This window comes from Microcebus murinus, chromosome 14 (genome assembly GCF_040939455.1).
Source record: "Microcebus murinus isolate Inina chromosome 14, M.murinus_Inina_mat1.0, whole genome shotgun sequence".
Lineage (NCBI taxonomy): Eukaryota > Metazoa > Chordata > Mammalia > Primates > Cheirogaleidae > Microcebus > Microcebus murinus.
This window is the reverse complement of record NC_134117.1, coordinates 27,684,681-27,703,003: the sequence shown is the minus strand read 5'-3', so window position 1 is coordinate 27,703,003 and position 18,323 is coordinate 27,684,681. Positions and strand designations below refer to the sequence as shown.

Below are 18,323 nucleotides of genomic sequence, written 5' to 3'. Positions count from 1 at the left end.
AAAATGAAGGACAAAAATCACATTATCTTCTCAATTGATACAGTAAAAGCATTTGACATAATTTAATACCCTTTTGTGATAAAAAACATTCAACAAACTAGGGATAGAAAGAAATTACGTGAACAGAATAGAAAGGTCATATGCATAAAGCTCACAGCTAACATACTCAATAGTGAGAAACTGAAAGCTTTTCCTTTAAGATCAGGAACAAGGCAAGGATCCCTACTGTCCTCAGTTTGTTCAACACAACACTCAAACATCAATTGGGGGCTGGGCGCAGTGGCTCACGCCTGTAATCCTAGCACTCTGGGAGGCCGAGGCAGGCGGGTTGCTCGAGGTCAGGAGTTCAAAACCAGCCTGAGCAAGAGCGAGACCCCGTCTCTACTATAAAGAGAAGAAATTAATTGGCCAACTAATATATATAGAAAAATTAGCCAGGCATGGTGGTGAATGCCTGTAGTCCCAGCTACTCAGGAGGCTGAGGCAGCAGGATTGCTTGAACCTAGGAGTTTGAGGTTGCTGTGAGCTAGGCTGACGCCATGGCACTCACTCTAGCCTGGGCAACAAAGTGAGACTCTGTCTCAAAAAAAAAAAAAATCAATTGGGTTTCAATACACTAGCAATTAAGCATCTAAAAGGGAAAATAAGAAAATCCCATTTATAGTAGCATCACTGAGAATAAAATGCTTAGGAATAAACTTTATGAAGGACTTGTACATTGAAAACTATAAAGCATTGCTGAAAGAAAGACAATTCAAATAAATGGAAAGACATACATTTGGTGTCAGCATTATTTTGATATCAAAGCCAGACAGATACTACCAGTTGAGCATCCCTAATCGGAAAATCCAAAATCTGAAATGTTCCAATGAGCATTGCCTTTGACCATGACCTTTGAGAATCATGTCAGTGCTCAAAAAGTTTCAGATTTTGGAGCATTTCGGATTTCATATTTTCAGAGTAGGAGTGCTTAACCTGTACAAGAAGACCAATACCCCTAATGGATATTGATGCAGTATTTCTTGTGGATTGTAAGCCTTAGTGTTGTTAAAATGTCAGAGACAGAGTGTCTCTCCGTTGCCCTGAGTAGAGCTCACAAATTTTTGTCTCCAGTTCTATACCTCTCCTGAGCTTCAGATTTATATATCCAATTGCTTCCTTAACAATTTATAGGATGTCTAAAGGCTTTCAAATTTAGCATATCCAAATCAAAGAAATGATTACTAATCTAAGGCCTTCCACAGTTTCAGACATACAAAAAACCCCTTTATTTTCAGGGAAAAAAAGTTAAGTCAGAAAAAACGCTCCTAAATTACTAAGGAAAAGGTTTACCTCATGGAATGTTGTCTAATTAGTTTTACTTTCTGATATATGAAACATTAGTAGACTTTACTTATTTTCATACTTAAAAACATCATTATAAACTTATAAAACATTAAAATGTACAGAGATAAGCTTATCTATATATTCACACTTTAGGTGATTTCTTGATTTGGTATATTCCCATGCTGCTGAGGCAGACAGAAGAGGAAAAGCAGATTATATTTGTCCTTGTGGCAATAACATATAATCAATATAAAAATGAGATATTTTACATTTTTTGTACTAAGTCTTTGAAATTCAAGGGTATTTTATATGCACAGCACATTTTAATTTAGATTAACCACATTTCAGCTGCTTAGTAGCTACTTGTGGCTAGTATATTGGACAGTGTAGTTCTAGATCATTCGTAAACCAAAAAGTAGAGGTTGCTCTGCATTCTGAAACATATAATGGTATCTTTCCAACATTAAGTAATTTATGTGCTGCTTGTTTTATGATCCTGTTAAGTATATTAAAGAGTTTACCATTTTCTCTATTCATTGTTTTTTCTCTGTACAGTAATTTTGTCCAGTAAATATATGCTTATCAATGTTCATTGCATTTGTGTTATACTAGTTGATAGTAATGTCCTATATTACCAAAACGATAGCATATTTTTAAATTTTAGTGATTTTGTTTTAATTACAAGAGTACTAATTTTTTTTTTTAACAAATTTAAACAATACTGTAATGTATGGAGCATAAAATAGTAATCCTTTTAAATGCTTTTTCCCCTTTAATTTCCTGCTTTCTCAGATGTAACTGCTGTTATCAGTTTAGAATAGTTTCTGTCTCCGTAGGAATGTACAATTAAGAGAAATTCTTGCTAATTGAGAAAATAGATACTTGGAAAATACTTCTTAAAAGTAAACCAGTTAGGCTGGGAGGTAGTTCATGCCTGTAATCCCAGAACTTTGGGAGGCTGAGGCAGAATTGCTTGAGGCCAGGAGTTCAAGACCAGTCTGAGCAATACCGTGAGACCCTATCTCTACAAAACAAAGTAAACCTATTGAAAAAGGAGAGAAAGTTTTATGGTTATTAAAAGATTTGTTAGAGACAATCTTCAGAAATGGAAACAATTATTTTACCCTATATTTAACAAAATATAAGTTATAATTGTAGCTGTGCTAATTCTCAGGGTTAATAAAAAATGATGTGATATTTTTTCCAGTAAAATTATGTGATAGCATCCTTCATTTTATGTTTGCTTTTTCCAGCATTTATCATATAGATTAGATTAGCGTGTCAGTTTTACCAAAAACTATTGAGGGCTTTACCAGTTTCTTAAGAGATTTTCTTAACCCCTTGACATTTTCTTTCTCAGTTCTAATTCTGTCATCATCCTTGTTGAATTATCCCTTCTGTAGTTCACTTGTATGACTTTGCCAGAATCAAAGGGTTTTGCTGTGAAATAAGCACTTTCTTTAATATTATTTTCATAGACCTCATGAAATCCTACATTCTTCTCAAGATTTGCATTTTCACATTATAACTGAATTGCATTGTATTTACTTTATATGATTGAATGTTTACATTAGGCTATTAGAGAGAGATTAAGGGACAAAGCCAAGGATACATAGTTGCAAAGTCTCCAGTAGAAATGGATTTTACGGATGATGAGGGCACATTGGGGATATTTTTGTATATTAAGGATTTTTGATTCTCTCTGTGAACTTCTAACTTAAAGGACTCAACTTTCTATTTAAGTAATAATAGCTAACTTTTATGGAAGACATTTATCATGCCTGGCAAATTATCAATAATATACTTGCATCATCTTAAGTAATCTGCTCAGTGTGCCTATGAAATAAGTTTGTTATTATCTTCATTTTATGCTTTGAGTAAACTAAAGCTTAGGAGTGGTAACTTTTGCCACACATAAAGTTAAATAATTTGTCTAAGGTAAGGGCTAGTCAAAGTGTGGAGCTGGGATTCTAACCCAGGAACCACAACCTGTACTTGACTGCACACCCATGTATATACACATAAGCACACACAATTGTGTGAGAAAAATGAGTTGGAATTGTAATTTTTTTCCACTTAGCATTGTTTTGTATATTGATCCATTGTATGGATGTGCCATAATGAAAAAAAAAATTGCTCTTATTTAGGTTGTTTACAGTTTTTGTTTATTTTTTACTTCTATTAATGGTTGCTGTTCTTGGTAATAACTAAGAGGCTTGGAGTTTAATAGCCATATGGAAAATAGGAGTGGAGGCATTGGGCCTGGGAGAGCTGAGGAGTTGGAAGCAGAGCTCAACTCTTAAAGCTTTAAATCTCAAGGGATTGTACTCTCACATAAAGGGTAAACTAGAAAAAACTATTCAGAATGACAGGGAATAAGTAGGCTTGTATGTTATCTGGGCTCTGAGTGAAGGGAAAATGTTTTCCTCTGAGAATTTGTAGCTACTGTTTTACCTTCTGGAGTTTGTATGTCAAAATTGATATTAATCACATGGCCCAGAAAACTCCAAACTGAAATTTATGCTAACCAACATGGTCCAGAGGAATGCTTGCTGTCTGGCTATATGTCCTTCTACAGATAAAGTCCCACCAAAGTTGAGCTCACTATCCAAAATTACAAAAAAGGAAAAAAAAAAATGACAGTACCTTAAAGCAAAAGTCAGAGACTCCATAAAAGGCAGAATTAAAGAACTATCAAATATTCAATATTATAAAAATTAAATATAAGTCAATTAAAATGCCAAAATTATAATAATCATTAGATAATATAAACATGTTAAAAGTAATTAAAGATAAAAGAAATTAAGAACAACAGAAAAACTATTAAAAATATATGATCAGGGAGAGGATGGGGTACAAGTAGAATTTATATGATAAAAACTTTAGTCATTAAAATTTAAAAACTGATTCGATTGGTTGAAGTACAGAAAATAGGCAGATTTGAAGAGAAAAGCCAATGACAGGTAAGATAAATCTGAAGATATTGCCCAGAATGAATAGAATTGATGAATGATTCAGAGCTCAAATACTCACATTCAGGAGTGTCACAGTGTTGTCCTCGTGGAAAAATAATACTAAACACATAAAGACACTTGAGAATACCAAAGACAAAAGAGAATATTTTAAGAATCTTCATAGAGGAAAAAGATTACTTATAAAGCAATGACAGTTAAGCTGTCAGTGATCTCTTACCAAAAACAATAGAAGTCAATATTTAAGGGTGAGAACAATGTAAAGATATTTTCAGACTAAAACAAAGTATGTAGGATGGAAGGGATTGTGAAGTAAAAGTATTGTATAATTTTCTAGGGGACAGGTACAAATAATTATTAACTTGAGATATTTAGACAAGTACTCATGTTAAAATGCTAGGAACAGACTAGAAATAGAATATGTAGCTTTCGTAGCAGTAGATGAAAAATAAACCTGATCAGTCTAAAAGCAGGAAAAGAAACTGCAGAGAAGTAAGGGAAATGGAAAGGAAGCACAGAATTTAAGGCCCGAAATACATCAAGATGCATCCACAACCACAAGAAATATAAATGAATTAAACTTGGTAATTAAAAGGTTGAGGTTGATAGATTGTGTAAGGACTACAATATTTAGCTATATGTTCTTTGGAAGGGAGACACCTAAAACATGATACAGAAATGTTGAAAGTGAAAAGACAACCAGAGATAATTATATGAAAGTAACTATAGGTATATTACTTATACACAAAATAGATTTTAGGACCCTCACCTAAAAATTGATAATAGAAAGGGTCACTAATGTGTAATGGTAAATGTAACTATCTACCAGGAAGATAAAACAACTATAAATATAAGTACCTGCTATGGTTTGGATGTAGTTTGTTCCTGCCAAAATTCATGTTGAAATTTATGTTTAATTTTTTTTGAGACAAGGTCTCATTTATGTTGCCCATGCTAGAGTGCAGTGACTCAAACTCCTGGCCTTAAGCAGTCCTTCCTCCTTAGCTGAGTGGCAGGACTACAGGTGTGTGCCACTGCACCTGGCTGAGATTTAACATTGAATCTTGGGGAATCTTAGCATCTGTGGTAAGTTACAATATGTAGCTTATTTTTGCTTTCAGAAAAATGCCAAGGACTGACTGGTAAATGTAGAGGGACTGCTAGGTGGACAGTGACTATTTTGCAGCCATCATAATGAGGATTGGATCAGATAAGAAGCATCAGATTTAGCATTTAGGATGCTAAATGGAAGGGAGAATTTTGATGAGGAAGCAGGGTATTTGCATGCTTTTAAAGTGCCACTACACAGATTACTTATTAATAGCAAGGGAGAAAATACACAGTAATTATACAATAGAGGACAACATCTTAACTGGGATGATAGGTTAAGAGAGTTGGTTGGACCCGGTGGCTCCCGCCTGTAATCCTAGCATTCTGGAAGGCTGAGGCAGGCGGATCATTTGAATCAGGAGTTCGAGGCCAGCCTGAGCAAGAGAAAGACCCCGTCTCTACTAAAAATAGAAAGAAATTAGCTGGAACAACTAAAAATATATATATATATATATATATATATTTAGCTGGGCATGGTGGCGCATGCCTGTAGTCCCAGCTACTTGGGAGGCTGAGGCAGGAGGATTGCTTGAGCCCAGGAATTTGAGGTTACTGTGAACTAGGCTGATGCCATGGCACTCTAACCTGGGCAACAGAGTGAGACTCTGCCTCAAAAAAAAAAAAAAGAAGAGTACCTGGAACAAAAAAGAGAGTGGTTGAAGGACAGATGGAAACCATGTGATGTGAGGACACATCACCACCTGGGTAGTGTTCTGGCTGAGACTATATAACTTTAGTCTAATCATGGAGAGACATCTGAGAAATCTTAAATGAGAAACGTTTTCTTTTAAAAAGGATGGCAGGCTCTGTGTGGTGGCACATGCCTGTAATCCTAGCACTATGGAAGGCCGAGGCAAGAGGATTGCTTGAGCTCAGGAGTTTGAGACCAGCCTAACCAAGAGTGAGACCCAGTCTCTACTGAAAAAATAGAAAAATTAGCTGGATGTTATGGTGTGTGTCTGTAGTCCCAGCTACTTGGGAAGCTGAGGCAGGAGGATCACTTGAGCCCAGGAGTTTGAGGCTGCAGTGAGCTATGATGATGCCACTGCACTCTACCCAAGGTGGCAGAGTAACACTCTTGTCTCAAAAAAAAGGAGGTGGAGTGAGGTGGGGAGGGGAGCTATTCTTCCAAAATGTCAATGTTTAAATAACAGTGAAAGTCTATGGAAATGTGCCAGAATGTAGGAGGCTAAAGAGATGTGGCAACTAAAGGCAGTACCTGACCCTAAGCGGGATCTTGTACTGGACAGGAAAATATGCTTTAAGGAACATTACTGAATCAACTGACAAAAACAGTGGAGTAGTTATTTTTGATAAAAGTGTTATATTAGGCCAGGTATGGTGGCTCACGCCTGTGATCCTACCACTCTGGGAGGCCAAGGCAGGAGGATCGCTCGAGGTCAGGAGTTCAAAACCAGCCTGAGCAAGAGCGAGACCCAGTCTCTACTAAACATAGAAAGAAATTAATTGGCTAACTAAAAACATATAGAAAAAATTAGCCAGGTATGGTGGTGCATACCTGTAGTCCCAGCTACTCAGGAGGCTGAGGCAGAAGGATCGCTTGAGCCAAGGAGTTTGGGGTTGCTGTGAGCTAGGCTGATGCCACGGCACAATAGCCCAGGCAACAGAGTGAGACTCTGTCTCAAAAAAAAAAAAAAAAGTGTTATAGCAATGTTAAATTTTCTGACACCTGTATTATGGTTATGTAAGAGAATATTTCTGATTATAGGAAATATGCTCTGGAATATTTAGAGCAAAAGGCCATGATGTTTATAATTTATCCTTAAAAAGGTTCAGAAAAATTTGAGTATGTCTGTGTTCATGTATTGAGAGAGAGGAGGGAGGGAATGTGCATGATTGCAAATGGTAAGCAAATGAGGTAAAATGTTAACTGGTAAATATGGGTAAAGGGTATAAGTGTGCTATTTGTATTATTTTTACTTTTGTAACTTATCTATAGATATGAAATTATATTCAAATAAAAGTTAAGAAAGCATATATGGTTTAGCTATAATGCATTCTGATGAAATAACAAATAGAGAATTTATTCTAGAAGAATGAATACTTATGCCCATTAGTTTCTGTCAAATATCATAGGTCTCAAGTGAGCCTTTGGTAAGTACTGGATCAAATCAATTCATAGTTGAATTATCCAGTGACTGCCTTAAGTGCCAATACTCTGTTGTTGATTGAAGAAGGATCCATATGTTTTAGATACCAAATATGAGACAAATAGCATTGACATTCTGTTGTGAAAATGTAAAAGTCTGATTTATTTTATGCTAGCTTACTTTCTCAATGAAGATGGGTCAGAGAGGAACTTAAAGGAAGTTACTGATATTTTCTCTCGATGGGACTTTGAAACTGTAGAGGCAGTTGGACAGGTGCTCAGGTGTGATCCTAAAGTTCAAAAGTATAATATAGAAAAAATGATTTGGCCTAAAGTATTTTAAAGGCATGTGTTAGCCATTGACTTTCTTCCGTCATAAAGGAATCTGAATTTTTATTCCCTTTAGAAAATGTGATTTTGAACAGAGTTACATGCTTTTGGCTCTTCCAGGTAAATTAGCTGCAGAATGTCCCCCAAATAACTGATTCTCTCTTCTAGTTAAGAAGCAAATTAGACTGATTAAAACACTTAAAACATTGTGAGAAGGTTAAAACTGTGTTTAAAAAGAGAAAACATAAAGTACTGTTACTAAATAGCTGATAATAGTAATAGTAAATTTTTAATCCAATGTACATTTTTTAAAATTGTGTATGACAGGCGGCAGCCTTGCCCCCAATGTTAAAGGCCTTACATGCCCACGATTGCAAAAGAAATTCATAAGAATGCAACATGGCTTTAAATTAACTTAGCAATGTAGTTGTCTCCTTCCTCCTATCCATGCTTTCGCTTTCCATGGTTTCAGTTACTTGCGGTCAACCATGGTCTGAAAATAGTACGGACAACAAGATATTTTGAGAAGGAGACACCACATTCACATAATTTTTAGTATATTTGTTATAATCCTCCTATTTTGTTATTATTAATCTCTTACTGTGCCTAATTTATAAATTAAGCTTTATAATAGGTATGTATATATAGGAAAAAACATAGTGTATATAGGGTTTGGTATATCTGTGGTTTCAGGCATCCATTGGAGGTCTTAGAATGTGTTCCTGCAGATAAAGGAGGACTGCTATATCTTGAAAGTTCTCAAGGCAGGGATGTTTCTCCTTTTTTGTGTCTGTGAGTTATTATGAAAAATGGTCTTAACCAGTAGTGTAGTGGAGCATCTTCTAGAAACTGGCTTAAGAGCTGATTGTTAAAATTTTTAGGAATTCTGTAAACTGATTATTAAACACAGCCATTATTAAACATTAAATTACATAGGCTTACTTAAATTACATTTTTTTAAAAAAGATAACAAATACTTAAAATTTATCACTTCCTAACTATTTTACTATATTATGATCTTTGCTCTTAATGTTATATTTTATATATTGTATCTCTGTGGTTGAAATACTGTTTAATGGTGTGCTTTACTGCGTAGTTTCCAAACTCCATGTTCAGTGAAGTCACATTGATGGCTTGAAATTAGCCATGGTAAGACTATTACACTACAGAGATTGGCAAATACCATACACAGGTCTTGATTTATTGAACATTTAGACTTAAAGTGATGGGAGAAAATGCTAGTAATGAAAATGTGTCATGTCTTTAGCTATTATATTGTGACTAACTAAAAAAAATGAGGATATATTCTTCCATTATTCAAAAATGATAATTTGCTTCAGCTTAGAATTCTCTCACATCATTAATGTAAACAAAACCATCAAGTAATACTACAAACTACATTTGGAGAGCTGGTTGCTATAAACATTTACCAATCTTCCCTACTGGTCATGACACAGTTGAATTCAGTGTTTTGGTAGGAAATAGATGATAATATGAATTTATTATACTGTTACTCAGCTTTAGGAAATAGTATTATGACAATATGTGGGCATTAATTAAGAGAAAAAGAAAGGTTGAGTTTTAAAAGTCATTAACCGTAGTACATAATAATAATTTTAAAATACATAATTTGAAGTCTTTGATAGGTCTATTGCAGATTAAAAATAGAATTTAGAGTTTGAAGAATGCTTAAAATTAATCTAGATCTATTTGTCTTATAAATAGGAGTTCTTTCTCTAGTATGTCAGCCATCCAGCCTTTATTTAAGTTCTTCTAGAGACAGAGTTCATTACCTGATAATAACATTGGAGAATTCTAGAAGTAGAGTTCTTTCTTATATTGGATTACATTTTGTTTTTCTTTAACTTATACCAGCTGGTTCTGGTACTGACTTCTAGAGAAACACAGAAGAGAAATTTGTCTCTTCTGTGGAGCAACCTGTTCCTCAAGGTATAAAGTTAGCTGTGGTTTTTCATTTAGATCTCTTTGGGAAGAAGTATACCTTTAGTTCCTGTAACTGTACATTGTGTGGCATATTTTCTAGACTCTGTAATCTAAGACTGTGTTGCCTTTTTAAACATCCGCATCACTGTTTTATTGACCTTGTGGCTAAAGTAAAAGCCTTTAGATGTTTCTTTGTGCACATTGTCCAGAAGCCAAGTCTTCAGTTTCTTTTCTTCTTAAACTCCAAAACAGATCCTTGTATTTATTGTATTATATCTTCATATTGCTTCTAGTGCAGCACTTCGGATTATAGAAATGATATTGAATTATAATTTTATCTTTTTTTTTTTTTTTTTTTTTTTTTTGAGACAGAGTGTCTGTTGCACCAGCTAGAGTGCAGTGGCGTCATCATAGCTCACTGCAACCTCAAACCCCTGGGCTCAGGGGATCCTCTGGAGTAGCTGGTACTACAGGCATGTACCACCATGCCCAGCTATTTTTTTTTTTCTATTTTTAGTAGAGACTGGGTCTGGCTGTTGCTCAGGCTGGTCTTGAATTCCTGATCTCAAGCAGTCCTCCCACCTCGGCCTCCCGGGTGTGAGCTATCACACCCAGCCCATTTTTGATATTTATCAGTTCTATAGGCTTTGTGTCATTTGCAGATTTAAGAAGCACTCGGTGTTTATTGTCCACATCTCTATTATTGTTTAAAATGTTGAATTTCAAAGGGCTATGGGGACATAATCTTCCTTTAACCTCCCTAAATTCACTTCTGTCCATTTTTATTACTTTTCATTGTTTAATTTATTGTGAGTTCACTTAACAGTTATATTAAGTAGTCCACGTTTCACCATTTTATATCCAAAAGTTCATCATGATATATTTTTTCAAATACTTTACTGAGAGATATGCCCCTGGCATCCCTTCAAATGAAACACACTTTAGTACTTCTGTCTTTGAAAATTAGGCTTTTTTTGAAAAATCCTGGCATGGCTAAATGTTAAAATCGTATTCTTCCACAAATGGAAAGATAGAAAATCCACGAAGAATGGTGGATCAGATATCAATTAAGACATTAATTAAAGCAGAAAAGGAACAAGAGCACACTGGAGATACTTGATGATCCAGGCCATGGTATTACTTGGGCTGAAAATAGTCTGTGTCATCAGAGTAGAGCTTCTTTACTAAGGAAGTATTCTGGGTCAGGTGAAATTTTGGGGATCTGGAATAAAGGGAATGGGATTTGTTAGCCCTTTTTTCTCTCTTCCTTCTCATTGTGTCTCTATCTAGTTTCTGAAAACATCATGGTTCAGTACATTGTAATTAGTATCTGGTAATTAAATCATTCTCTTTTTCTTACAGATTGAAGTGTTGCCATGCAGCAAGAAGCAGAGAGATTCAGAGTTCGAGCCAGAAGGCCTGACATGGCACTCTATGTACCTAAAGCTCGAAGGGGCGCAGTACTCCTTAAGGCAGGTGATGAAGGCAAAAGCTGTGGTTCACCTAATTCTGTGGTGAAAGAAGAACAAAAAGAAGGTTGTCTCTCCCAAAAGGAAATCTTTAGAGACAAACCTGAGGCCCAAAGACTAAGTATTAGTCCTGATAGAAAGGAACATAATTATAGGGAAGGAAAGAAATCTTCAGCAAAATTAAGAAAAGACATATGCCTTCAAAAAAGAAATAAAGATAGGGTTTGTACTAAGAGGGAAACTACAGAATCCAAAGAAGTATTATCCCAAAGACATCAGCAAAGAGCCCCAAATACTGGAATTATACCTAATGCACCTTTACAGAGACATTTTAAACCAAAGAATCTAGAGTGTTTAGAGGTTGAAACCACAAATGTGACAAGGCATGAGAGAATACTTCTATCACAGTCTTGTTCAGAAATTAGTGAGGCTCAGGTTCTAAGCAAACCATTTCAAAATGTGGAATTCTGTGATTTCGGTAGGCACGAACTAAGTGGGGAAACGTTTGAAGCCAGGGATTTGGAACACAGAATTGAAACTGATGCTAAGGTTGTAGAGATACTATCCCAGTCTCCTAAGGTTTTTAATTCTGTATTGAAACCAGAGGATATGATTGCAACAATAAAAATAAGCTCTGATTCTGGAATTGTACAACAAGACATACAAACATCAGATGGAATGTTGAAACTCAACAATGAAGGCATCACCGCTCTTTCTGTTTCTGGAAGTCTGGATAGTGTCATTGATCAAACCTGTATAGACTTTGAAGCTGAGAATGTAGGTGAGGTAGCCAGTAGTACAGGTTTCATCTTGGATCAGAAAGATGCAGATTCCATTCCTGAGACTATGGGTCACATCTCTCATAAAATGTCTGTAGTCAGCAAATTAAAGAGCACAAATGGCATTGTTGATCCAATAATGTTTAAAGAGTATGAGAAGAATGACAGCATTGCTGATGAGTTATGTGTAAAGTATGAACCTTCTGATACAGCTATCCTTTCTCATGAAACAGATACAGATAATGGATTTAAGAGTGTAGGTGACATTACCAGTAAAGCATGTATGATGGACATTACAGATACCATATGTTGTGATCATATAGCTGTTGGCAGCCCTTATGTAGTTGCAGTTAGAATAGCTGATGAGACCTGTAACGATACAAGTAGTTTCTCAAAATGTATAGGAATGAGTGCAGATGCAGCCCTGCTTCATGTAGCTAGAAGTGGGAATGACACTGAAAATTTCAGCACTTTGACTGCTTGCTCAGATATTTATGCTGAGAGTATTTCATCTAGTTGTACAGAGTCAACAGGAAAGTTGACAGAGAGCCTGTCAGATTGTGCTTCTTCCTTACCTGTAAAGAAGATTGTTGGTGGTAATTGTAACACTGTTTTGGACTCTGAACTCAATATGTTAAATGGGACAAAAGAACTTTCAGACAGTGCCTTGGGCAATGATCTGGATAGTACTAGTGATACAACAGAGGCCTTACATGAACTAAGAACTGCTGAAGAGTTCAAAATAAAAGAACAAGATGACTCAGAGAATATAGAATTTGGTGTATCCTTTCCTGATAGAGAATCATTATCTATGGAAGCATCCATGGAACCAAAAGTGACTGAAACTTTTCATGTGGAGGAGAGTGCTATTGCTGAGGAGAGCTGGGAGTCTTTGTTTAATGATGATGGTGACTGCCTGGATCCACGTCTTCTACAAGAGGTATGTTTAGTTGAAATTGCTTGATGCTTAGATAGTTTATAGCTTTGGAGAACCTAGGCTCTAGGGGCCACATGTGGCCCTCCAGATCCCCAGTGCCCCTCAACCAAATCCAGACTTCACAGAAAAAAAATCCCTTTATTAAAAGGATTTGTTCTGCAAAATTTGGATTTAGTCAGAAGGCCACTGTGAAGAATCCAGAAATCCATTAAAGGATCCAGAAAGGCACATGTGGCCCCACCCCACTACCTGGAGGTAGTTTTGATAGACATTTGTACACATTCACATATTCACTCACATTCAATTTACAAGTTCCTACAATAAACTAATAGTATTGTAGATTGAGAAAAGAATATCTGATAGAGCATTAAAAACATACAGAATTGTACTATATCTATAATAGCCAGGCCTTGAGAGATCTTATTGAATAGATTAAAAATGAATTTAATGGATTCTGGCTATCTGTTAAGGAAATACAGAGGAAATCTTCTTCAAAAGGGTTTTTCTGTGTTGACAAGATGTGTTTTACAGAATCCTATTTGGGAAAGGAGAATAATTTATTACTATTCCTATTGTATTTCTCTAGTAGATATTGGAATGTTGGACACTGTAGAGGAAGGAAATAGAGAAGGGAAGGGTAAAATAAAACTATCATTGTTTTTTAAGTTTAAACTTTATATAAGTACTATATGTAAGTATAAAGTTTTACTTTATACTTTTATTTTATAAAAGTATATAAACAGTATATACTTTTAATTCAGTATATACTGAATTAAATTGCAGAATAAATGACTCTTTAGCATATGAAGAAAATATAAGTGAATAATGACATGCTGGCTGGTTGGAGTTCATAGATAGAAAATCCTGGATTTGAAGCATCTTAGAAATTACTTAGTTCAGTCTTTTTATTCTTTCTACTAGACCATCTTCATTGAAAGTGTTTTGTTTGAGCTATTCCAAAGAGCCTTTTAAATACTAAGTGATGAGTCTTTTATTTCTGGTAATTAAACTAGCAGTATAGAAAAATTATCACATGCATGTGAAAAAGCTCCATGAGGCTGAAAAAGGCAGCCCATTGGGTAGAACTGACTTTTCAATACCAGCAGTCCCACATTCATAGAAAGTATTTGTAGGCACTGAGTTTACCTGTACTATAGTGAGCCCTTCCTACTGTCAGATCAGGAAACACTATATCTTAAACATTCTTTAGAACAAAATATGGAGCAGAGAGTATCTATGAATGAGCATCCATGAACCCCTTGAAGTTACATGCAAAGTTATGTAAGTATAGGCATTTTTTCATAGCTTTCATCAGATTTTCAAAGACAGTGATTCCCAAAGTGTGGTGCCTGGACTAGCAGCATGAGCATCACCTGGGAACTTGTTAGAACTGCACTCATTAGCTCAGCAAACTGTATGTTTAAAACTGTTTCAGATGATTCTGATGCACATGAAATTTGAGAACCACTGCTCAAAGGTAATACACAAACTTAAGTGTATATCAGAATGTGAGTGGGGAACTACAACTGGTTGTCAGCCCATAATTAGAAAAGTACTATTCAGCAGAGGTCCAAGACCCAAATCAGGTTAAGAAATAATAATAATGGGGGAAGTGAGGTGAACATAGAGATGTTGATAAGAATCAAAGCATTGGGAGAACAACTTAGTCTGAGAAAGGAAGCAGTGTTCACCGGAGTTGGTAAAAGGACTACCTGAGGAGTAGAGACCACATGTATGTATGTGTAGGACAGAAAGAACAGCTTCCTGCAAAAGGGTATGACACACAGCCTTTTACATGTGGTAGTACTCAGTAAATATTTATGGAATGGATGGAGTTGAGAGGGCTGAATTGGGTCCTTCTAGGGTGGCCTCCAGGGGCTTTCAAAACATCATTGCTGCTGGAACTTGGATTCTGTGTGTTAGTTTATGGATATGGCTTGTATATTGGAGGAGAAAGGGGTTCAAGTGTACAACTCAGTTTCTCAGAATAAGTGTAAAGTAATTTAGGCAACAACTCAGTATTTTGAGGAACACAGTAACAGTTAAAGAGGACGTTGGGATGACCAAAAGCTGAGTAGAGCAAGAAAATAGTGTATATAGTGTTTTAAGCTGAAGACAGCCAGTGCCTGGATGTTTTGTTTGGATTATCTTTGGAGGCACTTGTGAGAGAGTGGAGTCTATGTTGAAGGATGAGGATAGATGAGAGCAGGAAGGAGGGAGATGGATTGAGAATACAGATAGCAGATCCAAGTCTAAAACTGTGATCGCCTCTGCTTTCGGTTTTAGAAAATATAATTTTATTAAAAGATGTCACAAATCCAATAACATTAATAGCTCTTTGGTGACTTTTATTCTGAGTTTATTATTTATATTGCTCCAAACATACTTTATTAAATGCTAAACCTGCCTACTTTGACAACTTTCCAACTAAGGTTTTTGGCTATTTTCCCAGCTGGCCTGTTTCTTTGTTGATAATGGCTAGATATATGGAGGTATGTCTAATACTTCTAATAGGCAAGGAGGTATGCTGTAGAGTAGGGTGTGGCAGCTATTGGCATGCAAAGCAATTTTCTGTGACGTGTGAACCTCTAAAATTGCCTGAGGTGGGTAGCACATAGTTAGGTGTTATTGAGCTCCTAGAACTGCAACTCTTGATGCATCTCCAAAAGTCACACTTAATCTCTTAAAGCCATGGTATGGAATTTGATAAAATTACCAATCTAAGTTGGTAATTGATAAAGGAGAGGATGTTGGTGTATTTTCTTTTAGCTCTCTCAGATCTTGGTACAAGAACGTAGGAATTATTGTTCTCCAGAAGAAACTTTCATAGCCCTTGCTGCCTGTACTGATTAGCAAATCTGTTGGTAGGAGGCTTAGTGGAATACCAACAACATAACATTGATACTGACATCTGACACCTTCATTGGCCATTTCTGGCCTTGAGTTGAGTTTTAGGTAGAGGTAAATATTTAGGTAAGAAGAGTCTCCTAAAGTAATAATTTGAAACTTTCCATTTGGTATAGAAGGCCACTCTAATGGTACATAACCCTTAAAAACCATTCCCACCTATCTTCCTTCTCTGTGTGTGCTAACTCACATATTTATACTCTCTATTTCCCTACAGTCTTTTGTAAAAATGCTGTCCATTTTTAAGTGGAAAACGCAAAGTTGAAAGGCAAAATTTATAATTCAATCACTAAAAGCAAATTATGTGAAGTACAGAGAGGAAAGACCTTCATATTGCACCCCCTAGAGGACTCATAAATAGTTGATACCCCATCACCCTTCAGTTAAATAGTATATATTGAGCACTTAGAATTTAATAAACTATAAATCACAGGTAGCTAGATAATATAATATGTTGTTGTTATCACTGCTACGTTAGAGGCACTGTGCTACAGGCACTGTGCTGTGAGCCAACTTTATCTCTGCTTTAAAGTTGCTAATGTTTTATTTGGAGAGACAATATATAACCATGTGACTAGATAGTTACATAATGATCTAAAGGATAATTAATATAAAACAACCTTATAATAGATGTATTAGAACTATTTGATTGTCTGATGAGTGACATAGATGATGGCTTCAAAGGGGGATTAGCTCCTCCAGTGCTAGACTGATTGATACAGTTTCATGTTGGTAAAGTCATAGAATTAGGAGATTATAGTTCCCACTTCTATATTGTTCTGTGTTCCTAATTTCTACTTTCTATTCTGTTTTTGAAAAATTTATTGATTTATTTTGAGGAGTTTTAGGTTTATAGAAAAATTGAATGAAGAGTAGAGTTCCCATGCATCCCCTCACCCGTCTGTTTCTAATTTCTATTTTCACAGTATCTTTTATTAGTTCCAGCTCACTTTAACAGATTTATAGTTAATATTTTTATAAAAATGTCTGAATTGACATGTTATTGACTGCCTAAGTGGGGATTTATAGACTTACCTTCTAGATGCTATATATTCTAATGCAGTTACTTGGGACGTTCAGTGAAGAATCTGAGTGAATTATGTACTCTGTTTATTGTTCATTCCATTAGTGAATGATGACTAGATCTCTGGTTCACACAGAAAGAGGGAACATTAAGTAGATTTCATTGCTCATAGGGTTTTTAATTTAAACTAGGTGACTCCTAAAATTAAAAATCTCTCTTCTGAGCTCTGTTAGATTTGTTGCATAATGTTTTTTCCTCTGAATCAGCATACAAGCCAGCAGCATTTTAATTTCTGATCCCCTTTCAAAACTAAGGAAAGGTAGACAGTTCAGAGCCTATTTTGTCAGTACAAGAGAAGCTTTTATTTAAGGATTCTTGTCTGAAGCTTCAGAGATTTTTAGCGTGCCTTGCTCTGTCCTTAGCACTGGTTTTGTTTCAGTGAACTCCATGAGATGTTGTGAGGTATGATTGTGGCATTTGAAAATTTATCAAGGTTTATAGTAAATCATAAAATTTTTAATTGACTTTCCTCAATAGAAAATGAGTTAATAAGCAGTTATGTAACTACAAGGTAACAGAAGAGAAAAACAGAATTAAAGAACTGGAATAACGTAACCTGCATAATTGAGAATTGACTATGTGAGTTAATTTTGTAAATAGATATGGTAGCTTTTAGAGCAATTGTAGCGATTTTATACCACCAACTTGTGGTCAAATCTTGTCGTTGTCCCTGTAACCCCCTGGTGTCTGTCATGTATAAATTAGTTATACACGTAACTGTAGTTTAAAGTGGGTTTTTGTATTTATTTGTGTTTGATTAAAAGCACTTATGAACATGTTATTACTCCTACCTTCCAAGATCTGAGCCACAGTTATATAATATTGTAGCCCTTGAACTATAAGGACTAGGAAGTAGAACTTTATCCTCCCTTATAGATGAAACTGCATAAGTCTATTTAAAAAAGTGAAATGTTAGCATTGAAAGTCATTTCTGAGAATAAGTCTCATTAGTGCCACAAGGCTATAAACTCCTTAAACATTGGTATGGCCCAGAAAAGTCATACTTACCTAGTTATGGTTAATTAGTGCCAGAGTTGGCACTAGAATCCGTGCCTCCTGGTTTCTAGCCCTAGATTCTTTCTATAACCTAAGCCTTTGCCACCACCTGACAGATGTCAGCCAGTCCACAGATAACAAACAAACATTCTTTGCCCAACTCTGATCTTGGTGATGTGAGGGGTAAAAGAGAAGGATAACAATGTTTAAGAGTTTGTAGTTTTGTGGAGCTAATGAGACACATTCTTAGAAATAACTAGAAAAAAATAAAGGAGTATTCTATTTCAGTGAATTGAAAATGTCATTGATTATTCAATATACCATTATTTTATATATTACTAAGAAAGAACTTTGGCACA

The 18,323-nt window shown here is 35.5% G+C and overlaps 1 protein-coding gene across 3 annotated transcripts in view; it reads left to right on the top strand.

Moving 5' to 3' along the window:
- The window catches only part of R3HCC1L (R3H domain and coiled-coil containing 1 like), a 78,996-nt gene that overhangs the window by 35,250 nt on the left and 25,423 nt on the right, over nucleotides 1-18,323 (top strand). For all 3 annotated transcript variants that reach the window (XM_012767954.3, XM_012767946.3, XM_012767999.2), the window contains one exon: nucleotides 11,155-12,980. In XM_012767954.3, the coding sequence (XP_012623408.1) occupies nucleotides 11,169-12,980 (1,812 nt within the window). In that variant the 5' untranslated portion in view covers nucleotides 11,155-11,168. The remainder of the gene's footprint in view (nucleotides 1-11,154; nucleotides 12,981-18,323) is intronic.